Below are 25,456 nucleotides of genomic sequence, written 5' to 3' on the forward strand. Positions count from 1 at the left end.
TCCTTACCTGAAGTCGCTGTAGGGGTGGATAATCCAAAAGCCGGCCGACTTCACCCTCTCCTGCTCACGCTCCACGGCTTTCTGGCTGCCGAACATCCTCAGGGAGAATTTGTTGACCCCGGGCTGGAGCATGGCCCCGAACTGGCGTTGCATGAAACCGGCCTGGCCCAGGCGCACCTCGGCCTCGGGGAGGATTTGGTCGCCGGCGGCCGCACCTCCCTCCACTTTGATGGCTGTGTCCACCGAGGGCTGCTCGCAGGAGGCGGAGGCCGGCTGCGGCGACTGCTGGGGCGGCGGCGGAGAGGCTGCGGGCTGCGCCGAGGCGCAGGGGCGCTCGGGCTCGCCCGCCAGGCCCAGGGGCGTCCTGTCCTCGCCGGGGGACGCGTCGCCCTCGGCAATGAGCCGCCGCTCCTCCGCGGAGTCATGCAGGTGCCCGTGACTGCTGCCGCCCCCCGCTCCGCCGCCGCTCCGGCTGCCCAGCGAAGCCAGGCTCCCGCGGAAGCGCCTGCAGTCGCCGTTCGTGCTGGACTTGCCCGCGCCGCGGGCGGGCCCCTCGCCGTCCGCCGCCCCGAGGGCCGCGCACCGGGACTCGGTGCCGCCCGCGGCCGCCGAGGGCGAGGGCGAGGGCAGCGGCCGCAGCCGGATGCTCCTGCGGCTGGGGTCCTGGCGGCCCCCAGCCCCCTCTTCCTCGGCGTCCTCTTCCTCGTCCATGATCCACGCCTTGGCCCCCACCTGCTGCGGAAGGCTGTAGAGCCGCTTGCGCATGGACGGCGGCAGCTTGTCCATGGCGCCAGGGGCGGGGGCCGGGCCCGGGGCAGGGGCACGGGTGCGGCGCCGCGGGCCGGCCCCAGGTCCGCCAGTGGGTCAGTCCGCCCGCGGGGACGCGTCCTTCGCCGCCGGCGCCGGGCCGCCTCAGGCGCCCATGCTCGGGCAGGCTGCGTGCCGCGCGGGAGGCTCCCAGTCCCGCTCCGGCTCCCAGGGCTTGCGGCACGGCGCCTCCTCCCGAGCCAGGCTGGGCGCGGGGACCCCGCGCTCCCTCCCTTTCTCCCTTCCTCCCTCCTGCGTTCAGGGGCGCGGCGCGCGGCTGGGCTCCAGGCGCCCCGCCCCCGCGGGGAACAATGGGCGCGGGGAGAAGCGGTGCTTGGGCCGCGGCGCCGGGAGAACTGCTCCGGAGCGCAGAGCGCACAGCCGGCGCGCCTCCCGGGCGTCCGTCCCGCGGGCAGGCGGGCTGTCCGTCTGTCCCGCCGCCCCGGCTTTGTGGTCAGCCACTCTCGAGCTCTCCTCGCCTCCTCTGGCCGAGGCCAGCCGGCCGGTCCCGGGGCTCCCGCCGCAACCGAGTGGAGCCCAGCGGCCCGCCGGGCTTACATCAGCGGCCGCCTCCCCCAGAGCGCCCTCCGGCAGCGCTCAGCTCCCGCGCCCCGGAATATTCATGAAGCCGCGGCATCTCGCGGGTTGCCATAGGAGCGGCTCCCGCAGCCGGGCCTGCCTACCTGGGCTTCTTAAAGGGGCAGCGACGCGGGCCGGGGGCCGGGAGGATGGCCAGGGGGCGCTCCCGGTGAGGGGCGAGGGTACACCCTCGCCGGACCTTAGGGATTGGGGTGAGAGGCGTTCTTAATCCTAAACCCTCAAATATCTTTCATTGGCCATGGGTTGAGAGCGCGCCCCAAGTCTAGGGTTCAGGCTTAGGTTGCCAATTCCTCACCCCAAGATTGGGGGGCGGGGCTTCCCGATCTCCCCTCCGAGCTCTGGGCTCGCCTTTCCCTGGAGATTCTGCTTTCAACTAGGTCTTGGACCCTTCTTCAGGAAGACGGGCGGGTGGTCTGGATGCGGAGCCCGGGGCCTTCCCGCAACGCCCCTGGAGAGGGGGTTTCCGGGAAATGCGCTGCGTTGGAACTGCTCCCGGGGTTTTCCTGTGAAACGAGCGGGGGCGATTCCCCACTCAGGTCTTTCCCCTGCGGAGACTCGCAGCGGCTGGGCGAGGAGGACGTGAGGGAAACTCCCGACGCACAGGGCGTGCAGGTGAGACCCAGCCCTTCGAGGTAAGTCTTCGAGGAAATGTGCCTGCAGCAGCTACGGCAGCGGAGTCCGCATCCGCACGCACCTCTCCCGGGGTGGTTCCGACGCGGGGTTCCGAGACTAGCCGGCTGCAGCGGGGAGCCAGCGGGCGGGCTCCTCTAGCGACCTGGCACTCTGGGGCTAGCTGTGGACCTCCTTCTCCCTAGGTTCTCATCAAGATTGTGACCCCCCCTATGTAGACCAACACTAGGGGAGTTCCTGCTCCACGCAGGCCCCCTACCCCGAGCAGCTGCACAGCCTCCAATCCGTTTGAGTGGGCTCTCCACCCCCAGGCCAGCCGGCGATCCAGCTGTGTGTCCCCTCTCTCCGTGTGCAGGCTCCAGGCTTATGGACGAATCCTACCAGCTCAGCCAGAGATATCAGACAGCTCTACTCTCCAACACCCTAAGACAGCTTGACACCTCCCATCCCCATAGGCTGGGCTGCCAGACCCCCTCTCCCTGACCTGGGGGCTGTCAAAATGGCCCAGGCATTACTCAGATCCTCTCAGGAAAACATCCCAGATTAGCTCAGAAATGAGGGTGGAGCATTAGAGGAAAGGGGTTGGCCAGAGAACGTTGAATTTGGGTTAGTGCTGTAGTGGAACCCCAGCGAAGTCTGACAGAAGGGAGACAGTAAGGTCCCCTAGCTCTGCCATCTCTCTGAGAAATAACAAAGTTTTTCTTCAAAGGATTTTTTATTCTCATTTTTAGCCCACTTGTGACCACCTCCCCCACCCCATTCAGAGAAGAAAATTTGGAAGCAATATGGGTCCTGGGTAGCCGGACAGGGGCTTCTTTCTTTTACCCACTGGACCACTGGACCTCCCATGAGTGGAGGGAAGGACTAGGGTGATGACATCACTGCTAGCTGGCATTTCTACTTTTGAGCCGCTCTGAGCTGACAGTTCTCTGCACAGATGCTGGGAGGCCTAATCCTTGAATGTCCTTGGGTCTCCTTGAGAAGGAGTGTTCTTCACCAGCTCTGAGCCCTGCCTGCCCTGGTGTGCCAGCCACAGCGGGAAGACTTCTGTTTAACTCACTTCTATGGGCTTCTGTGTCCAGTGGGGGGCTAGCCTTTTCTACCCCAGCTTCAGGAAGTCAGCCTCAAGGGGCTTCCCAGGGACCCATGATAGGAGCGTCCCCATCTCAAGGAACCCTTCCCTGGCCACTCAAATCTTGGCCATGCCCCCCCTTTTGGCCCCCGTGTCCCATGAGCTCCCATCAGCCTGAGCACCGAGTACACAGTGTAGTGTGTGTGCCCTTCAGGACTGAGCTTCCCGAGGGCAGGACGGGTCCAACTCATCTCAGGGACCTCGGAAGTAAAGCAAGGGTGGACAGAGAGCAGATCAATAAATGTCAATTCTATGCATGAGTGACGGACCTCGAAAGTTGGCTAACGCCATCGAAGGGGATCCTTGAAGTAGATGGAGGGTATGACCAAGGCTCTCTTCCTGGGATTCTGCTGCTACAGGCTGACGGGGGTCAGGGCCCTTTCACTCCCCCACCTCTAGAACCTCCTCGACCCTCCATTTGGTTAGCCTCACCCATTCAGAACCATCTAGGACCACCCTTGGGTGCAGAAATGACCACTATATAAAGTGAGCATGAGGTAACCCCCAATGAGGCCTGGCCTTTCCTTGTCTCCTCTTTGTGAAAACCCTAATGGAGGACAGCTGTGGCATGCCAGCAGTCTCGGGGGACAGAGAAGGAGACCTAGATCTTGCCCTGATGGACTCCAAGTTGTGGGGAATCTAGACTTATCTAGACTCAGAAAAGGGGTGGGGAAACTCAGAGGGGAAACAAGTGTGTACAAAATCATGCCTCAACCTATGAGAGATTTGAAAAGGGGGACCTCACTGAGCTTGGGGTAGCTAGGGAGGACTTCCTGGAGGAGAGGTCCTATTGGGTGAGAAACAGGTATCCAGCACTTCAGTTGTTAAACCACATGAAATTTTGTGGGCCAAATATGGTCACATTTTTACAATTTCTCATGGCTCAGCCTAACATTCTTACTCCCATTTGCAAGCAAAAGAACCAAAGCACAGACAGCAAAAAAATGGTGGAGCTGGAACTCCAGCCAAGGGCTCCCTATGTCAGGTTCTCCTCTGCTGCTCAGCTGACTCACCAGGTGGGATGGGGGCAGGCACAGGTGAGGGAGGGAGACGTGGTTCTGAATCTGGCATGGCTGAAGCAGAGAGAAGGTAGAGAATGGATCCCCCTCCCCCAGTCTGAGCTCTCCCCATTGCCCCCCCCCAGGTCCCATGCCCTCTCCTGGGGTCTGCTCTGATAAGTCTGGTAACACAATAGACAGGACCTGGGAACTCCAGCAAGGGGAAAGCCTTGCCTCTGGACTGAAGATAGAAAGGAGAGCTATGGCTCCCAGCTTTGGTGGGGGACTGGGTACCTCCAGGAGACAGATGTGCTTCCTGCAGGGCTGCAGGGGGCCTGTGTGTTCCTGGAATGCAAACCCAGAACAGGGCTGGGGAGGATGGGCTTCCTTCCCTGGAAGGAAAACGGGGATGTCAGTGAGATTCAGAAGACCTGCTGGGAATGGGTGGGGATGCGGCTGGTTATTATATACCAGTCTCAGGCCCTATTTGGTGGGGACCTGGATGGGCAGAGGGGAGCAGTGGGAAATTCTGGAAGTTTATTTGCTTGTAGGCTGAGAGCATTGTTCTTGCTTAAAGGGGCAGCTCTGGGGTGGGGCAGTGCCTCCCATACCATGTGATGCCAAGGTTTTCTTTGGCCAGTTCTGCTTGAAATTTAATGAAAGAAAGAAAGAGAGGAAGGGAGGAAGGAAGGAGGCAAGGAGGGAGAGAGAGAAAGGAAGAAAAAGAGAGAAAGGGAGGAAGGGAGGGAGGGAGAGAGGATAGTTTAGGGTACAGTTGCCAATTGTCCTTTCTTAGAAGGCTCTTTAGTCTAACACAGGGGTGTCCAAACTGCAGCCCACGGGCCAACTGCAATCCATTGTTAATTGGCCCGCAGCAAATTCCAAAAATATTAGTTTATTTAAATAAACCAGGTGAGGCAATACATACTTCACCTCGAGTGAATGAATGGCCCGGCTGTTTGTGTATTTTACTGCATATGGCCCTTGGTAAAAAACGTTGAAAAAAGTTTGGACACCCCTGGTCTAACATCATATCCTTGCTGCATTTTCCATATTGAAAAGCTCCTTTTATGAAATCATAGTGCTGGAGATGGTATTTTTTAGGTCCTTGGCTAAATAAAAAAGTTGGCATAGGGTTTTGTGTTTTGTTCCCAAAAATCATTTTGAAATGTTATTGGTCTGTGAATTCCAAAAGTCTGGGAGCCCCTGCTATAAACAATAGAGCATGAGGCAGACAAACAAAAGCTGTAGAATTGAATACTTCTCTGTCATTTACTGCCTGTGTATGCCTCAGTCTTCCTCAGGTGTGAAATGGATTCAATGCTATGTACCTCATAAGTTATTGTGAAGACTAAATGAGAAAATGAATGCACCAAACTTGGCATCTCATTTCTATTAAGTTCTCAATAAACACTGAATGATGGAAGATTGAATGAAAAGTGCATTAGCCAATGGACGGGGAGATTTAGGTCATATGTTGGTTTTAAAAATTGCTGTTGGGACCAAAGTGATGTCTTGCTATACAGGATTGCTTTCTGTGAATTCTCCACCCCTGATAAGTCCTGGCGGAGCCTCCAGAAGGCAGACTGTCTTCTGTCTGGGATGGGCACTTGCCTGAGTGGGATCAGAGGGCACTGACTCAGAGGTCATACCCTTGACCCTGTGTTCAGACCCCCACCACACACAGGTGCAACTTCATCTTTCTGTTTCATGTAGGTATGGTCCTCCCAGTGCCTCGTCTGCTGTGCTCTGAGGCAGATGTGCTCTGTGGAGTCCTGACCTGGGGACCAGGCCCCCGAGAAGGAACATTATTAGAAGCTGATACATTCCCTCAGGTTTCTTGTCCCAAGGTGCCCTGATGGAGAAACTAGAGGGGGAGGGAAGGAGCACCCAGGGAGAAAGCTCTACTGGATATAGATGTATGGAGAGAACAAATCAACCACCTAGTCTTGACCAAGCCCTTGGGTGCCCTCCCCTGAGCACAGCCACATATGGATAAAGACTGGGAAGGCAGAGAGATGCCCGAGTTTGCCCTCACTGACTGATGCAACAAAAGACCATGCCAGAGGTTGGTAATCAAGGGCCAGAGTAAGTGGTTCAGAAGCTCAGAGCAATGGTGCTCCCAAGTATAGTCAAGGTGGGCTTCCTGGAGGAGGTGGAAAATGAACTGGGTTTTCTAGGCAGAGTGTGTGTGAGTGTGTGTGTGAGTGTGTGTGTGTGTGTGTGTGTGTGTGTGTGTTGTGGGGGAAACAGTAAATGGAGCAGCCTGGCAGGGGTGAGGCCTGCTGCATTCTCTCAGTGGAGTAAGCAAAGCATTGCCAGAGGAGAGGGCTAGGGTAAGGGCCCACCTTAGGGGCCCATGAAGCCGTTGCCCTAAGCTGGCCCTAGGAGAAAGTCTGCTGTCCCCATGGAAGGAGAGTATTGGGTCCTCCTGATCCCTTTCTCCCAACACCCTCCCACCCAGACTCTGGCTACAAAAACCACTGGGAGCCTACATGCCTACTCTTCCACCAATGTCAGGGTAGCAGTGAGAGAAAGCTTAGTTTCTGGTTGGGCTTGCCACCTGCTTTTTTCTCAGATCTGCCTGGTTTCTTTAGAATCTGCGAGTGTGAACTACTGTATTATCCTTTCTCCATCCCCTGCCTCTATGCAGGACCACACCTGTGAGCGCCTGGAGCCCAGCAGAGCCCAAGCCCTTTCATCTCCTGGCCAGCCCTGCCTCCGTTGCCCTTGATCTCCTCCGCTCTCCTCATCCTGCACTCCTGGCTGTTCCCTCGGGACTCTGCCAGGGCGATGGCTGGGACATCATGCCCCTCTCCTCCCAGGGAAGCAGAAGAAAGATGTGCTGACAGCTCAGCCAGGCCTGGACTGTGTCTCTGTGTCCTGCTGGGGCTCCAGGACGTCTGGGCCACCTGGACTTGGAGCCAGGCTGGAGAGCAAGGCACTTGGAGTGGGGGAAGGCCCCCGTGGTGCTGGCTGAGCAGAGCTGCCAAGAAGTAAGTACCAGAGACTCCTCTGCCCCAAATGTGGAATTTACCATACATCAGGGCTGAAGTGAGTTCAGACAGGGGCCCCAGGTGGTTTCAACAGCCTGGGCTGGAGGTGTTAGGAAGGGAAAGAGAGAGACTGGATGGCCTAGGGAAGAGGGAAGAGCCTTGGCAAATGGATCAAGGTGTGGGGTGAAGGACGGGTAGTGAGGAGAGCTGGGGAGATGGGGCTTTCCCAGGAAACCTGAGGTGGCCCAGGGGCTCGATGGGGCTCACAGCCTCCCCGCCCTCCAGCTCTGGGCCTCTGCCAAGCCTGGCTCACGCTGTCCTCCCTGCCATGCCCATCCTCTCCCCCACTCCTCTACGCTTTCTTCTTCCCCCAATTTTATATCATTCCTTTTATTCATTTGATCATTCACCCCTGTGTTTATCTCGCCAACCTGTGGAGTACCTACTATTTGATGCTATAAGATCCACCCCTAATCTCCAGGTACCTGAGGCTGTGGCAAGAATAAGACATACAGAAACTCACACAGGAAGCTGGGGGCAAGGGTCATGTGATGTGGACAAGTAGCTGGAGGGCAGAGGGGGGAGGGGGAAGAGCATAGGATCGGTGAGCAGGGGAGATAGCAATGACTGAATCGGCCTTTGAAGAAGGCATGTGTGATTTGGGAAAGTGGAGGCAGAGAGCTGGCGCACCCCGGGCAGAGGGCACAGGGTCAGCAAAAGAGGTGAATGCCTGTGCACTGAGATGGGTGAGCCGTCTGGGAGACTGCAGCCTCGGGGGTTCGTTCTGGAGGCGATGGGAAGCCACCAAACCAACTTAAGTAAAGCTAGGACTGAGGACAACCATCAGATTGGGCCCTGGGAGCCCAGCCCTGAGTCCACTCTGTAGTGAGTGAGCAAGAAAAGATGAGACACAGCCCCTGCTCTTGGAAGCTCACAGTGGGGTAGAGATTAGAGTAATACCATGAAACCACTCAGTCACCCTGCCAGAGGCAGGGATCTGGGCCCCTGGCCCCTGTGGGCACATGGAGTGAGCCACAGCCAGGGTCCGTTGGCTGGTTTATTTTGTACCATCCGATGGCTCAGCCTCCCTCCCACAAGCCCACACATCCAGATAACCTGCTATTACATGAGCCGTCCGCTGGATGCCTTCCAGAGAGAGACAGTTCCGCTGTGTAATGAGAGCTGTGCCCCACAGGCCATCCTGCAGAGTCCTGAGCAGAGGCAGAGGCAGAGAGAGGGTGAGAGAGGCGTGATAGGGGCAGTGACAGGGTGTGAAAGGGGCTGTGATAGCAGCTATGACACAGGCTCTGACAGACTAATGGGACTGTGACAGACACTGTGACAGATGTGGCAGGGGCTGTCACAGAGGCTGGGACGGGCTGTGGCAGGGGCTGGAAGAGGGACGGGGACAGAAACATGCCTAAGTCTGGAACCACAACCGACGTTGGGACAACAGCTCCCGGAGTCCAGGCCCACCCTCCCACGGTCGACGGAGCAGTTGGCGGTGACAGCAGCAACACAGCAAACACTGCCAGACCCAGCCAGGCCCAGGCATTTGTGGCAATGCCAACAGGCTGAAGCTGCCACAGGAAGAGTGCGAGAGGGAGATGAGTGAGGCTGGTTCCCACCTGGCTCTGCCATGCGTTCCTGGGTGTCCATGGGCAAGCTTCCCGGCCTCAGTCTCCTCAGTACTGCCTGCCTTGGGGAGGGGTCAGATCACAGAGTGAGACAGGTGCAAACGTGACTGACCGAGGGTCCCTGTGAGACTCCAAGGTATCGCAGGCGTCCCTGAACCTCCAGTCTCCCCAAGCACAGCTGCTGACTGAATAAGGAACATACCTTCCATATATACCTACAACCATTTCCCTTGTGTGTGGGTGCTAGTGTGCTGAATAAAACAAAAATTTGTTTAAAGTATAACTGAATTCATAGCCATGATAACTAACACTTACTAGCTCTGTGCCAGGTGCCATATGAAGTGCTTAGCACGGATTAGCTCGTGTAATCCTTGCTAGAACCTTGTCAGGTAGGTGGTTTATACCCATTTTACAGGTGATTAAATTGAGGCTAAAGAGGTTGACCAGCCTGCGCGAGTTCCCACGGTTGGCAGGCAGTTATGTCCGGCTCAGTCTTTGACCCTCACCCACCACTGGCACTTTCTCAGTTACAGCTGCTACGTATCATGTCAGTATTGTTTCGAAGTTTCGAAGTCAGAAATTTTTTCAGTAAAAAAAGGTCCTCCTACTAGAATTGGCTGGGATCAACCGGGAAGCATTCCTTCAGTCCATGGGAATCTGGGGAACTCATCTCCTCTCTGCCTCCCACCCCAGGCACCAGGCTGGTGCGGGGAATTGGGGATGAGCCAGTTATGATTTTCTGCGCAAGGAGAGCACAGAATAGCTCTAACCATTCCCAGGGCTTTGGTGGTCGTGGCAGCTTTCGGTCAGGCTCTCTCTGACCACATGAGTCGCAAATGGTTCTGGCCAAGCAGCCCTGGTCCTCCCCTCTCACTGTGCTCACTGCGGCTGCTCTGATGGCCTCACTCCCTGGTCTCAACATTCTTCTCGAGTCTTGTTCAGAAGGGAAGTTCTCTGCCGGGCCCCTGTCTTCTCAAGGAGCCTCTTCACAGAAGGCCTGCCCCTCGGCTGTGCTGGAGGGAGGGGTCCTCGTTCCCCCAGACTCCCCCGCGGTCAGCAAGTGAGGTGGCCTCTCTCAGACCATTGCTCCTCTACCACCTGTAAAACTGCTCCACCCGTCTGCTGCTCCAGGGCTCCCACTGTGGTCATCTCATGGCTGCACCCAGAGATAGTTCCCACCTGGCTTCCTCCCCATCTAAGTCCTAGAAACGGCTCCATAGGAACCTTGGCACTGACTGGTTCTCAGAGAGCTTCTTCTCAAGTTCAGCCCCCCACTCCCGTGGCCACCACCTAGATCAGCTCCACTTTTACAAGCTGAAATTCGGGCTCAGTCTGACACCGGCGACCACTGCCCCACCCCCACCTTCCCTTTACACCCACCCCCTTTACCAGGGTAGAGCAAGGTCTGACATCCGTCTCCTGCTTCAATCCCTTCCTTCCCTGCTTAGACTCCAGGACCCACCTTCCTCAACCTTCCTCTCCAGCCCGCTACTCACTTGTCTCGTGGTCTCTTATGTTTGTCAACCTGGAAACTCCAGCCCGGGATCAGCTGAACCACCAACCCTCTCTGAGGTTCACGGGCTACAGCTGCCTGACTGAGGCAGGCAGAGAAAATCCCAAAGCTTCACAGATTGGTGCTTCCTCAAATTCGTCACCTCTAATGTGCCTCAGGGCTGCCTGGCAATCCCGCTGTATTGTCCTCTGCTTTGTCTCCATCCCCTGCCACTGGTTACCACTTCTCCCAGATTTTCAACCTCTTCCTATAGGATTCTTCACATGAGCATTGAAACCTGATCAAACCTCTCCTATCCAAAAAGGTCCTCCTTGAATGAACTGTTCCTGTCTCCCCTTCCCTTCACATCTCACCTTCTTGAAAGGCGGGGCTTCACTTGCCTCCTTTTTTCAACTCACACTCGTTCTTTAGCCCACAGCCATCAGGTTTCGCTGCCCATCACGAGACCCAATCCGCCCTTCATTCCTTTCCTTGCTTGGCTTCTGAGTGTCATGTGCCGCTGCGATCGCTTCCCCCTTTTTAAAATGTCCTCTTACCTTGACTTCAGGGACACACTCTTGATTTTCTTTCTACACCTCTGGCCAGTCCTCAGTACCCTTTGGGCGAGGCAGAGGGCACCCTCACCTGATGGCGCTATTCCTGACTTTGTTGTGGGTGTTCCTTCTGTTGTGTGACCTTTCTCCCCCGGACACTCTCACCTAGGCCCTTAGCTTCGGCTGCCATCCACACCTTCAGCCCAGACCTGTCCCCGGGCTCCAGACCTGTTTATTCAATGGCTTCTTACAAGCACCTCACACTGCACACACTCTTCTCCCCAAAACCTGTGTTCTTCCCACTCAATCAATGACACCACCATCCTTCGGGCAGCTGGAGCCAGAAACACGGACATCACCCCTGAGTCCTTCCTCCGCCCTCCCCACATCCAATCAGTTCAAAAGTCTTGCTTTCTCCTTCATCAATATCTCACATATGTCTACTTCTTACCATGTCCGCCGACAGAACTCCAGATTATTTCTTGCCTAGGCTATGGCAACAGCCTCCTAACTAGCCCCCTGCCTCCATGGCGCAGCCAGAATGGTTTTCCAAAATGAAATCCGGCCACATCTGCTTAAGACTTTCCAGTGACTTCCACTGGCCTTAGGATAAAGCCCAAACTCCCTAACCTGGCCATTACACTGCCTTATGGCCTGGCCACCATTCCGTCCTCAGCCTTCCCTCTGACCAGTGCCCTGCCTACACTAGCACTCTATACTCAGGCCCTTCCAATGCCGACTGAATCCACGTCCAATGTTCATCTCTTTCCAGCCTTGACTGAACCCAGCATGTTGGCGAAGGGACAGCAGTGGTGACAATGGAAGAGGGCCGAGGTGAGGAATGTGAAGAAGGTGCTGCTGCTGTGAGCACTTAGTAGGGAGACACACAAGCTTAGCCATGGGACTGTAGAAGAGGAGCTCCCGCCAGGTGGTGGCCCAAGCCCTTTCTTTGCTGGTGACTCTCTTGGTGATCACCTGGTAGGCCTGGTTTGACCCTTCTCAGAGACTTAGCTCTGAGGCACCAAACTGCCACCCACTTGTGTACGCCCAGGATTGCTGGTCTGACCCCCATCGCATAGCACTTGGTTTGTCAGGTTGGGGCTCTGACACCCCTGGTATGGACAACACCCCTCCCCAATATCAGCATTTATTTGCATATATAAATATGCATGGATCTATTTGTCTAAAATGGGAAGGCGGTTGGAGCCTAGGAAGAAAGGAGATGAGCCTTCGGGAAGATGATGGAAAGGCATCAGCCCCTGTGGCAGTCTGAGTAATTGTCCCCAAAGATCCTGGACCCTGTGAACATTACCTCACACGACTGAAGAGACTTTGTGATTAAGGATCTAGAAAATGGGGAGATTATTTAGGATTACCCGGGCATGCCCTAAAGACGATCATTAACGTCCTTATAAAAGGGAGGCAGAGGGAGATTTGACACAGGACAAGAAGGCAATGTGACCACTGAAGCATGACGCTATGTTGCTCTGTTTGAAGATGGGCAAAAAGGCCACTAGCAAAGGAACATGAAGAACACAGCCCTAGAAGCTGGAACAGGCAAGGAAATGACTCTCCCCGAGAGCCGTGGCAGGGAACACAGGCTGCCGCCACCTTGAGGTCAGCCCAGTGCCATGACCTCAGGCTTCACTCCTCTGGAACTGTATGAGAATAAACATGTACTGTTTTAAGCCAACAGGTTTGTGGTCATTTGTTACAGCAGCAGTAAGATACTAATACAGTCCCTTTGTGCCCTCCCGGTCTGTCCCCTCTGTCTTCCTTCTGAGTTGGGTTCGTCCTGTTGGTGTTAGCAGCAAGTCTGAACGCTGGGCAGTAGAGAACGCCATACTCCTCACCTCTACTTGGGGCCCGGTGCCCCCTGGGTCCTGGAAATGGTGGCTTTGGGGACACTGGAAGAGGCACCTTTTCGGAGCAGTAGTCACACATGGGTCTTGTTGGGATGGCATTGCTGGTAGCATACACTGAAGTGGGACAGAAGAGGAAGGATTCCAGAAAAACCATATGGGGATTGTGGCTGGCTGACAGGGTGATGCTTCAGCATATGTGGGCTGCCTTTTTGGGACTCCCAGAAATACTTGTGGCAGAGGAGGAAGAGGGCAGAGGTCCTGGAGCTGCAAGAAGAGAAATAGCAGGAACTTTCAGTGATGGATGTTAATGGAACTTTATTTATAGTCCCAGACTGGGAGGGCCTGATAACGTTTGTGTTACTTTGCTTTTCTAGCTGACTACTCCCTCCCTGCCTTTACACAAGGTGGCTGATTGAGCAAATAATGGCTTCCAAACTCTTTTCATCCCTTTTCCCCATTTCCATTCAGTTTTATCTTTTTCTTACAAAGTTGAAGGGGCATTTTCTATATTAGGGGAGCATTCCCTTTTCTACCTTATATTGCTCCAATTACTCATTCCCCTCTCCCCCTGTTTGTTATTTAACTTTTGTTGTGGAGTGTTTGCCATACAGAAATTTTCATTTTTATGCAGTGAAGCATATCAACCTTTCCTTTTATGATTTCTGACCTAGATATCACACTGAAAGGGCTCTTCCCCACCTCAAGAGAAATTCACGTACATTTTCTTGTCTATAAATACATTTTCATATACAGATATAATGTATCTTTCCCCTATTAATTAGCAATGCCTCTTTATACTACATTTTGATATATACTCATATGTAGATATATATTTCTCGATTTTGTATCTGTTATATGATTTGCTTCCCTATTCCTGTTCCAAATCTACTGTCCCCGCCCCCCCAAAAAATTACTGTAATGTACTGTTATCTATTTTAAAAAATAAAGGAATCTCTTCAGAATTCCCCTAGCTATACCTTACCAGACTAACTATAAAATTACTTGATCGTGTTAAAAATCATGTTGGTGTTTTGATTAGGATTGTGCTGAATTTATAAATTAACTTAGGTGAGATAGATGTCCTCACATCTTTCCTTCCAAGAGGAGGGTCTTTCTCTGTGTGAATCTTTGGTGTCTGAGGAGAGTCCCACCATAGTTTTGGCCGCGGTGCAGCCTTTTCTATTTTTGTTTCTTTTTGTTCATTTCTGTCAAGTTTGGAGAGGGTTATTTTTTAAACCTGCTTTGAAGCCACCATAATTCCCAGAAGTCTAGATTTGCACTGGATTGAGGGCGAAGGGAGAATGATGAGCAGAAGCCGTGGGTGTGGGTGAAATTCGGAAGGAGAGTAAATATTGTGTGAGAGGAACAGAGCCACGCGAAGCTCCCACATTCATAGGGCAGTGAATATGGTAGATGTGAATGGCAGGGCACACGGAAGGGAGAGGTGAAGCCAGCAGAGAGGCACCAAGTAAGCCAGAGGGAAGTTCGGGGATGGCAGAGCCGGTGTCGCTGAGGTTTGTGGAGAACGACTGTGATGCAGTTGTGTTGGTTGTGATGGGTTAGTGACAAGGTGACCATGTCATGTCATGTTTAAATTGGGACACTTTGAGAAGACTCTGGGACAAGAGGGATAAACCAGGATTATTCTTGGAAAACTGCACAACACAGTGATTCTGATTAGTGGTGACCTCTGAGAAAATAGTCCCAGTGGATGACGGCCAAGTGGCCCCTGTGGTGTGGGTTGAGGAGTCCGGACAGTGAGAGTAGAATGTTCTTTTCAGAAGTTTGGCCAGAAAGGAAAGAAAAGAGTTGGGTCATAGCTGGACCGAAATTAAGATTGAAGGAGGGTGTTGTTTGCTTGTTTGTTTTCTAGGCTTGAGATATTTCTGTCAGGGGAGGAAAAAAGACTTAGGAAAAAGGGAGAGATTAAAGATGCGGGATACCGAGAGGATAATTAATAAACAGAGTAGATATAAGAGGGGAAGGAAGCCATGTCAACAGCTTATGGAAGACACGAAGAGAAGGAAGGACAGTTCCTGAGATGAGAAGCAAATGAAAGAATGCTTGACAGACTCATGAAAAGTTGAGGTACAGAGAAGGAAATCGAGGGAACTTATTTAACTCCTCAAGAATGGTTGCTGGGAGGGAGGGGGGCAAATCTGTAGGAGACAGAAAGCTTCCAAAAGGAAAGGACTGGGAACACCTGACTTCCCTCATTTTGGGGATCAACATGGTGACATCCTGTCTGATGGACTGGGATGGTTCTGAATGTGTCTGCTCGTGGTGGGAACCTAGAAGATTGTCTGAGCTTAGTGCCAGGCCCTAAGCTGGCAGGGTTCTGGCAGGTGTGTGTCTGGGGCTGGAAGCCTCTCCCGTCCTAGGCACTTTGGCACATTGGGTTCTTTCTCCATTGGAGAACTATCTTAGAAAGCTCTTAGACATCTGGACCAGTGAGAACATCACTGCACATCACTGCATTGGTGGGCAAAGATGCTTAGACTATGCGGGACCAAGGTCTATAGGGACTCCTTGGGGTAGCAACAGAAGCCACAGCTAATCAGAGGCTCCAGTGTTCTTGTCATCTGGCTTTGAATGAACCAGCCCTTTTGAGGAAGCCCTTGATGTTCTTGGTAACTCAGGGTGGAGAAAGAACCCAAGACAGAAATACTATGTATCTTGTTACTTTGGATGGGCTTGCGTGGTTGATATGAATATTTATCTTACGAGCTGTGATCAAACAATACAGTGAATGTTTAAGTTTTAAAAAATTTATTACAGTAGAAGACACATTGCTATTAACTCCCCTCAAAATACTCCCCCTTGCTTCAAACACACTTATCCCATCGTCCTTACCACTTTCTGAAGCAGTTCTGGAAGTCCTCTTTCGTGAGAGTCTTTAGTTGCACTGTCGTGGCTGCCTCCATGTCCTGAATCATGTTGATTTTGGGGAAAATCCAGAAGTCGCAGGGTGCCAGATCTGGTGAATAATATTTTTATTTGGCAGAAATTACCATACCAGAGGTGATGTGTGACATGGAGAATTGTCATGATGGAGGATAATTTACCACACACTTTAAACACATCTTCTCTCAACCGTAGCTCACACCTGACTGACTGCACCGAAAAAATTGAAACTTGTCACACACTGTTACTAAGGTTTGACACGCCATTTCCCATATTGAAGATCCCTGCCTTTCTGTTGGATGGCACTCGGCAGCAGCATTCACCGTGTTTGTTGATCTCAACGAAAAGACTCCGTGTCACACATTGCTTCTGGTACAGCAATTTCTGTCAAATAAAAACATTACAGTGTGTCCTCATCCACCTTATACACTGGATCTGGCGCCATGAAACTTCTGACTCTTCCCCAAAGTCAAAATGATTCAAGACATCAAGGCAGCCATGACAGTGCAACTCATGAAAGAGGACTTCCAGAACTGCTTCAGAAAATAGCAAGGATGATGTGTTCAAAGTGAAGGAGAGTATTTTGAGGGTGATTAATGGCAATGTGTCTTTTACTGTAATAATTTTTTTAATTTAAACATTCACTGTAATTTTTCATCATACCTTGTATTTATACCCCAGTTTGATAAAGCAGGTTTGTATCACAGACTGGTATGCAGTCATTCAAAATGATACTGGAAAATAAAATACATAAATAAATTGGATGACATGAAAATATATTCAGGGCATATTGATTGAAAAACTACTATAAACACGACAATCTGACTTTGAAAAGAATATGTACTGTCTATATATGGACAGATATAAGACTGTACAAATATCAGTTAGCAGTGGCTGTTTTGGGGTGGAGGAATGCGGAATTAGAGTGTTGGGTTTTTTGTTGTTGTTGTTTTTTGCTTACCTTTATTTTCCAAATTTTCTATGATGGTTTTATACTGCTTTTTTCAGTAAGCTATTTTGTAAAAGGATTGCCAAGCAGCCATGGGACCCCACCTGAGCCTGAGGGAGGACTCTGTCTAAGGCCGATGCAGGTGGCTGGTATACTCTGTCCAGCTGCACTCAGCAGCTTCCTTTTCCGAAGGGAAAACAACCCAGCTGGATTTAACAACGCACCTGGCCTAGGGCTGCTCTGAGGTCGCCCATGGGACACATCCAAGCAGGGCCGCCCTACATTCCCCACCTGGGGCTCCACATGCAGTCCACCATCCTTGAGCTGGAGCCTTCAACACAGACGACATAATGCAACTTCCCCCCATCTCTTGACCCTGCACACAACTGTCTGAGCGCACATGGACCCAAGACCACAGGGAAAGAAGAGGATTTAGGAAGGCTGAACTATCTAGGGGGTTCTCGGAGGGAGTGGGCTGCAGTTGGCTGTGATCCTAGCTATATGAATGCCATGTTTACCACATTGCACAAAGCTGTGGTTGGACCAACAGACGGTGGGCAGAGGAGGGAGGACACTGCTAGAGTTGGATGGTTTCCCAGCAACGTGGGGGCTGCGCACATTGCCGGACCAGAAGCAGCACTCAGAGGGAAGGCCCTCTCAGTTCTAGCCGGAGTGTTTGATGAGGCTCTACAGCAGCCAACCTTGAGTTTAATGGTGAGCACACACATCCAGCCTGGGTAGTTGGTCCATCCTCCATGTAGCAGTTAGTCTGACTCAGGAAAAGCCTTTGGGGCCATTTCTGGCCTCAGAGACCTTGCTCCAGGTCAGCCCCATTGAAAAGGTGCCCTGTGATGCTTCCTACCTACATCGGACTGGTGTGTGTCAGGCCAGAGCTGGGAGATATGAGTGGGTCTCTATTGGGCCACGGGGAAAGGTGGCTACCTGGCCCTCTGCTCTTTCCAGAACCCTGAGTTTTGATCCCTGGTCACATCTGCCCCCATGGGAAACCTATTAGGGAGCCAGACTTCTCTGCTCAGCACAGCAAGTTCATCTCTGCCAGGAGCAGAAGTGAAGTGGGGCAGGTGATGTGGGAGGGTCCTCCCCTCAGCCACCTCCATGACCATGTGAAGATTCCACGCCATCTCTGGTACCTACCAGCTCTCTCTGAGCTTCCCACAAAGACAGTGAAGGAAACACACTCATTACCTCTGACTCCCGACAAGCATACATAAATATTTGTTGAATGAAAAAATGAGTGAGGAAGTGAGGGAGTGCATTAATCAATTTCCTAATTTTGTGAGCACGGAGGTGGATGAGGAGATAGACTCTTTTTAGACTAGAGCCATGTAGATAAAATTACCTGTGGTGCTTGGCCATGAGTGAAAAAGAATGGCTAAGACGCCAAGGTTTGTGACTGTGATTCAAAATTTTTATGTATTAATCATGATACTTTAAAAGTCTGTTCTTGGCACTAGAACCACAGATCACCAAGTCCAACCAAGTCCAAATTTCAAAACAAGAAAACAGGTCCAGAAAGAGAAGGGAGAGTCCGGATTCCACCAGGCTGGTGGAAGTAGAGCAGGATTCAGGGGTGTTGGCTTGCAGCCTGCAGAGTCCTTCCCATCCCTCCACGCCAGTGCGATCGGGGACCTGCTCTGGGGCTGGCGTGAGGCACTTTTTCTTATAACTTAATATTAGTTGGGTACCTACTAGATGCTGCGTACCTAGTATGTGCCAAGCAAGTTGCTAGGTACTCAAGATATAACGGTGAACAAGATAGTGCCTTGATAAGACAGGAGACAGGCAATTACAATAAGGAAAGAGCACCCAGCTTTTGGAAGCAGACTTGGGGTGGAGGGCCTGGTGGGGGACGTTGCGATGGGGAGCAGACACTCCACACACTACTCTTAAAGTCTTTCCAAGGGCATCCCCCCAGCATTCCCAGCCACTCTGTCTCTTGTGAGCATGGCTCCAGGGGCCCAGGCACCCAGATAAGAGTCACACCTTGGAGGCTAAGGGGACAGATAAACAGGACAGGCTGCTCAGACAGAGGGGCCTCAGGCAGCACCTTGGAGGCTAAGGGGACAGATAAGCAGAACAGGCTGCTCAGACAGAGGGGCCTCAGGCAGCGGTGTCAGGCTCAAGTGAGGCCCTGAGAAGGAAAGGAGCTGCCATCCTATTTGAGGGGATGGTATGGACCCCTTGGCAGAAGCCTGAGCTCTGGGACCCCCCCAGGGGCCCTCTCACTCCCAGGCAGTCAAACTGGGTGCTGCTCTTCAACCTAAAATCCGTCTTGTTTTGAGACCAAAGCTTCCTCAGCTCTGCTCTGTGTTTCCACTGCCCTCCTCCCATTGGCTGATTCTCTATCTCACTAAAAACTTCCCCCTCTGCCTCATCAGCCCACCTTGCACCATTTCTTCCATCCTTCTTCATCTGGACAGCTCCTGAAATTCAGTCTGTTCTGGAGAAGTTTGGAGGCAGAAGCAGAGATGGAGAGGGAGGACTATCCATCACCATCCTGGCCTCCTCTCCCTAGTACCAGCGGGAGGGCTAAGACAGGGCCCTCTGCACGAGTCGGGGGCCTCCGGGACGGGGAAGGCATCTTCACACTAGGTCAGGGAGGAGAGCTTAATAAAGAGCATCTCTACAAGGGACAGTGCAACACCCCATCCAGAAACAGTGGGAAGCAGCTTCCACCTCTGGGCCTAAAGGGACAAATGGAAGGAGCACTTCCTGGAACCTGGAGTGAGGAGCTCTCCAGAGAGGGCCACCTGACAGAAGCTATGGCCTCTCATAGACAGACAGAGCCCATCCTCAGTGACCTGGCAGGCAGAGCACCACAGAAAAAATACCCCAACCTCCCTCTGCCTGCCCCTGCTCTTCTGTGCTGCCCCTCAGTGGCCACGTCCATCCAGAAGCCCGAGGGCAAGGAACCCCCATGATGAAGTCCATAAAGGTCGCTTTGGGGGCACAGTAGGGGGGAGAAGCAGGGAGAGCAGATCTGGGGGAACCTGAAGACATCCAGCTCACATGACTGTGTGGGGCCCCGTCTGAAGGCATGACCACGACCACCCTAGCAAGCAGGCATTATTGTTTCCCCCATTTTAGAGCGAAGGATTCTGAAGCTCAGAGAAGTTAAAGAATTTCCCTGATCTGCCCTAGTCCGCAGCTAGTGAATGGCAGAGGACTGCACCTAGGCAGCCTGGCTCCAGGGATGGCTCCAACGCTTTGTTCCAACTCTAAGGAGGCTGGACTGAATGCCCAGGTCATGGGGATGGGTGTTGGGGTAGACGCAGGCCGAGAAAAGATGTGGAGGCATTCAGCTGCTCTCCCTGACCTCAGGCTGAAGAAGCTCACTAGGTACCCCCTTCACCCTCACTTGGGCAGGAATAACCATGGAGGTTTAAGAGAGTAAGATGCTGCGGGGGCAGGGTCCTATGGGAAAAGGGATAAAAGACACTTGGTCACCCTCCCCAGCTAGATAATTGGCTGTGGTAGGTCCAGTTCTCTGAGATTTTATTGCTAAGGCTACTTGGCCTGTGGCAGGCCCCTGAGCACTTTTCACGCTCTGAATCGGGAGATTTAACTGTGCTACTCAGGTTCTATGTGCTGTTGGGGGTGGGGCTCTCTGAAGCCCCTGAAACTGCAAAATATTGCATGCTTGGCAAGGTCCACAGGCTTATCAGATGCCAAAAGGCATCCGTGACACAAAGCAGACCCTCATCCAGGTCCTTGAAAGAGGAAGTGCCTCCTGCTTGCGTGCCCCCTCTCCAGAGGCTGCCCTTCCTCCTCTAGGTTCCTTCCGCACCTGTGGTTCTGCAGGCAGCCTGTCCCCGGAGCCAGCTGGGGCCCGGCGCCTCTCTGCTCACCTGGACACAGCGCCATGCCTCTATCGACTGCTCTATTTAAGAGTGCTGAGTTGACTGCTCAAAGAAGGTCTGCATCTTTCCCTTCCAGAGGTGGCCAGGTTTTCAGGTGATGTGTGGTCAAAAGCCATCTGAGTCTCTAGGCTTACAGGAAGGAGCATGATTCTGGAGCTAAAAAGGACTGCACTCCATTCTGGATCTGTGCCACCTCGACAAGTTGATGATGAACACCCTCCCCCCCCCCAACTCTGTTCCCTCATCTATAAAATGGGGGGAATGATGCTTTCCTACCGGGGTGTTGTGAGGATTAAGTGAGGTAACGGTTATAAAGTGCCAGACCTTCAATAAATGTTCACTGTTATCTGGCACAATTGGACCCAGAAATTTTCTCTACCATGTCCCTGGTAGGAGGTTGCCCAGCTCTGCCTGGGGACCTGCCTCTTTCGGAGGCTGCCAGCCCCCACGTGGACAGCTCTGGCTGTGAGAAGGTCCTTACGTCAGTTAGGGAATCTTTGAATTGAAGTGGCAGAAATTCAACTAAATGGCTCACCAAAAAAGGGACTTTATTGGCCTAAGAAACTGTGAAGGGTGGGAGTGTAAGTGACCTCTAGAGATCCAAACAACATTGTCAGGACTTGCCTTCTCTCCTCAGCAACTCTTGACTCTGTTTTCCCATCCAACTGGAGAGAAGGCAACCAACAACTCTCAGCACATCTTATCACCAGATATGAACAAGAGAGAGAGCTTTTTTCTCCCACTGACTACACAAGGTCCCAGGGAAGGATGGAGACTGGCCAGGCTTGGGTCAAATGCCCATCCTAAGCCAATCACTGTGGGCAGAGCCATAGGCAATTATGATTGGCCAGGCTTTGTTCCATGACCCGAGGATGGGAGGCAGCGTACTCTGAATGGTAGCCATATTGAAACCATATGGAGTGTGGAGGGTTGGATCCCCAAATGGGGGAATGCTGTTTCTAGAAGCCTATGGAAAACCAGTGATGTTCACTACTCTGCTTCCTTACATTGAGCCTGATTCTCTGTCGCTCTGACAGCCTTCGGTCCAGCATAAGTCTTAGCTCTGTCCTCCTGGCCTGCACAAGACAAGCCTGTTTACTCAGTAGAGCCAGCCCCTCAGAGATATGAAGAGTCATTATGACCTCCCGCATCTTCTTTTTTCCAGGCAAAGTTGTTCTAGTTCCTCCAGCTGTGTGAGCACGATGGGTTCCCACGATGGGTTCCTCCTCTACTCCTGGGAAGAAGGCAGCAGTCTGGTGGAAGTTGGAATGGGGGCCAGATGGCAAAAGTATCCATTGGAATGCTGGTGAAAATAATGGGGGGGTTAGTGTCCCTTGGTGCCGGTGAGTGCCCTGGTGTTTTCTTTAGCTACACAAGGAGGGTTGACTGGGGAGGAAGGACAAGAAAGGAGGAAAATGTGGATGGGAGAAGCAGGAGGCAAAGAGGAGAAAGGAGAGAAGGCAGAAGTGGGAGGAGGGAGGGAGGGAGGCAGAGGAAGTAGAAAGACACGTGACAAGGGGGTGATGAGGATAGTGGGGAGAAAGCTTCAGCTCCCTAGAAGCTCTCAGGCTTGGAAGCATGATCAAACACTTTAAAAGGTAGCCATCTTGTATGGCGCAGACTGTACATGTGGAAGGGACTCAAGGCTGGGGCCCTCCTCCAGGCTGGCCAAGGCAGGCTTCCTGGAAGAGGGGGCCTTGAAGGAAGACGAGGATTGTAAAGCCTGGCTCTGGGAGCTTGCTGCAAGAAAAGCGAAATCCCCATCTGAAGAGTAGGGGGCAGGCTGGCAGAGGAAGGGGCTTCAGCTCCCCCCTAGTCTTCCTTTCCCATGTAGGCTGCTCTACAGAGGTCACCCCTAGGCTAACGAGGAATCTTCCTGAAGTTTAAAACCAATTAAGCAACAAACGGCTTCTGATTAGTTATTTCTCTTGATGTGAATTTTAATGAACAGCCTCTTCAACCCACCCTACCTCCCAAGCACCCTGGGTGTTAACCAGCTTTTGGAAGAGCCCTCAGGGGAGTCTGGAAAGGGGAAAGTAGGGAGGGTGGGGTCCAAGCAGCTTTCCACAGTTGCCAGCCCTGCCAGTCAGCCTGCGTTGCCCCTACCATTTCAGAGTGCCACTGTGTCCTAGGCAGGGGCTGCTGTCAGAGAGGAAGGGGCAAAGGATAAGGGCACAGAGAGACGGGAACAGAGAGATGGTGAAACGCAGCCTTGGAAATCTGCCAGCTCACTCCAGTCAAAGAGGCTGAGTATAACGTGTGAAAAGTTAGCTCATGATAAAAGCTGGACGTGTTCGATGAAAGACGTGGGACTAGTGGGGAGTGCCAAGTTGTAGGGAAGCACAGAGGTGGGCACAGGGCTGCAGGAGAAGACAGAATGGTGCAGTGGGCAGAGCTCAGTTTTACAGGGATGTGCTGAGCGATTCTAAACAAGGGAGCCTTGCACTCTGGCTGCTTGTCGTTCCAGGAATGGAGAGATGCTGGCTATTGCTTGGCCTCCCTCTGGGGACTCTTATGACCCTCCCATGAGGAAAACACAAGGGAAAGGCCACTGTAGCCAAAGGGAGACTGGGGGTAGGGTAGTGCGTGTGCAGGAGATGGCAAGGCACTGCCTTCTTAATTGTCCTGAACGCTCAGCAGGAGAATCCCGGCACAACAGCTGCTGGACCCTATTCAGTTATACACCATCCCCATTTCACAGGCAGCGAACTGAGGCCCAAATTCTCAACTGCATCTCCAGTATGGACAGGAGGGCCTGCTGCAGTCTCGGGTCCCTCTGTCTTAAATTGGGCATCCTCTAGGATCATCCCCTGGGACCTAGAAGCCCCTGGGGAGTAGCTGACACCCAGTGGGGCCACTCAAGAGCTTTGCAGAGCCTGATGTTCAGCCAGACATGTTGACCACTTCTAGCTGAGAAGAAAAGCTTTTCTTGAAAGGAAAATAAAGTCCATGATGTTGGCAGGAAGAAGGAAAGGGAAGGAGCACCTCTTAGGATCCACTGACAAAAGAAATGAAGATGGATATTTTTGCAGGTCACTCACCACTCTCTCCCCCCTCTTCTCCTCCATCAGAGAATCTCCTTCTCTCCCTCTCCTGCCCTGCCCTGTCTGGTCCCTCCCTCCTTTCTTCCTCAGTCTATGTTGGCTCTGAGGGATATCTGGCTGAGGGCTCCACAGGGACCCCACCAGGTCCTGGCTGCCCAGAGAAAGCCCAGTGAGTTTCATAGTGATTCCCTGAAAGTCAACCATGCTCCCCAGATCAGAGGAAAGGCATTTCTGGCTCAGGCATCTGAGTGATGACAAATTTAGAGCAGCTTCCTCTAAGCCCAACCTCTTTGGCTTCTGTTTTGGGTACCAGGAGCCAGCCTGGCCCAGAAGATTGGCTTCCAACCAGGGCTCTGCTGTCCAGAGCTGGGGCCAGCTGTTCCAGGCCTGCAGTTTCCCTGCACTTGGCCCCATGTCATCATCAGGCACCTGGGCCTCTCTGGTTGGCTTCCCTGCCCCAACTTTCTGGAATATGCTGACTGCGTCCTCCTCATGCAGTAGTGATGGGTGAGGGGGTGGATTTGTCAGGTCTCTTGGTGGCAAGGGACAGAACCCAGGCATCAAAAGGGACTTTACTGGAAGATGTGGTGGTATCAGGTTGTCCCTTTTGAGGAGCCTGCCAGAGGCAGGTATAGGATATTGGCAAACATAGTCCAACTGAAAGAAGGGTTGAAGAGTCAACCTAAGGAGAGTGGGGATACCACTGGGCCTCAGAAACATCTGAACCCAAGGCTCTACTGCCAGGAATCTGTCTTCCTCCTTATATCTCCGTCTCTGTCTCTGCTTCTCTCTGTCTGTAGACCAGCTTCCTACAGATCCCAGGCTTTATCCCTCCCAACCTTGGAGAGAAATAAGATCTATCGCAGTACCATTCAAAAAAAAAGGGAAGTCTGATTGGCTCAGCTTGGGTCAAGGTCCGCCCCTGGAGCACTCAACTATGGTCAGAGGACAGAGTAACAAAATGGCTGCTCCCGTGGAAACACTATGGGTGGGGAGGGGGAAGGAGTAGTTTGCTAGGAGAAGGAAGTCTCTCCCCAGAAATTGAGAGGGGGGATGGATAGATCAGTAGGTATCTACTTCATGTGCTGTCTCACCATGAGGACTGTAGAATTTTTTTGCAGGTTCTATTAGAGAAGCTTAGTGAATATTACTCTCACCAACTTGGGTTTTCTAGGGCCACAGACATCTATCTGGGTGTACTTGCTTCCCTTATCCACAGCTCCTGACATGGCATCCTGCCCGACTCATGGACTACTCTTACCTGTCACCCCAGATGACGGCCCTGGTAACCCACACCTGCCGTCTTGTCCTGGCGTCCTCTCATCTTGGTCAGCTTTACTTAGCAGTTGGAATAGAGCCCAAAGATAGGAGCCCAGGATTGGGTTAGATTACCTGAGTTTGGATTGAGCGCCACCATTACTATTTGTTGGGTCTTAGACAACTTCTCTGAAGTCCTGGTTTTTTACCTGTAAGCTAGAGAAGATAATAGTACTTAACCAACAGGTTAAAAGAAATGGTAAATGTAAGCTCTTGGCACACAGCAGGCACTCAGTAAGTGACAGGCTGAAAAAAGCCACACCAAGGTGTAGAGTGTTCTCAGCTCCCTTCTCAGAGCAAGATCACTATATCTGAGCAGAAACTTTTGTGTCCCGTGGGGGAAGGGTGGTGGGACTGCCTTCTGGCCCCAGGCTCCCAAGAGAACCTCAGCCCCTGGTCCCCAGCTAAGCCCACACACAGCTCTTCAGGCCAGTTCCGGGGAGCTCTCTGTTTCCTGGGAGAATGCCAAGGCCCTGGTGAAAGCCTTCAGACCTGCCATTGGCCTCAGGGAAAATGACTGCTTCCCCAGAGCCTGTCCTGAGAACATTGTGGATCAGGGGCGGGGGACCCCCCACATGGGACCCGGGCCACATCTGTCCTGAGGAAGCTCCAGCTTCTAAACTTTTTAGGTCACAGGGTAAACCCTGAAC

At 52.8% G+C, this 25,456-nt stretch overlaps 1 protein-coding gene and 1 long non-coding RNA gene across 4 annotated transcripts in view; one reads left to right on the forward strand and one right to left on the reverse strand.

Moving 5' to 3' along the window:
* Window positions 1-1,163, reverse strand: part of HCN4 (hyperpolarization activated cyclic nucleotide gated potassium channel 4) — a 46,138-nt gene extending 44,975 nt beyond the window's left edge. The window contains exon 1 of the mRNA XM_019736043.2: window positions 8-1,163. Within this exon, the coding sequence (XP_019591602.2) occupies window positions 8-786 (779 nt within the window). The 5' untranslated portion in view covers window positions 787-1,163. The remainder of the gene's footprint in view (window positions 1-7) is intronic.
* Window positions 1,164-1,381: 218 nt separating this feature from the next.
* Window positions 1,382-12,514, forward strand: LOC141570634 (uncharacterized). Of its 3 annotated transcripts, none has more exons than XR_012494862.1 (3): window positions 1,382-2,039; window positions 6,821-7,163; window positions 11,619-12,514. It is a non-coding gene; the product is annotated as an uncharacterized LOC141570634 (long non-coding RNA). The 3 variants fall into 3 exon arrangements; XR_012494863.1 differs by having other exon boundaries at window positions 1,382-2,019; XR_012494864.1 differs by lacking the exon at window positions 1,382-2,039 and adding an exon at window positions 4,943-6,235.
* The last annotated feature ends 12,942 nt before the right edge of the window (window positions 12,515-25,456 follow it).

Source organism: Rhinolophus sinicus, linkage group LG03 (genome assembly GCF_036562045.2).
Source record: "Rhinolophus sinicus isolate RSC01 linkage group LG03, ASM3656204v1, whole genome shotgun sequence".
NCBI classification, from domain to species: domain Eukaryota; kingdom Metazoa; phylum Chordata; class Mammalia; order Chiroptera; family Rhinolophidae; genus Rhinolophus; species Rhinolophus sinicus.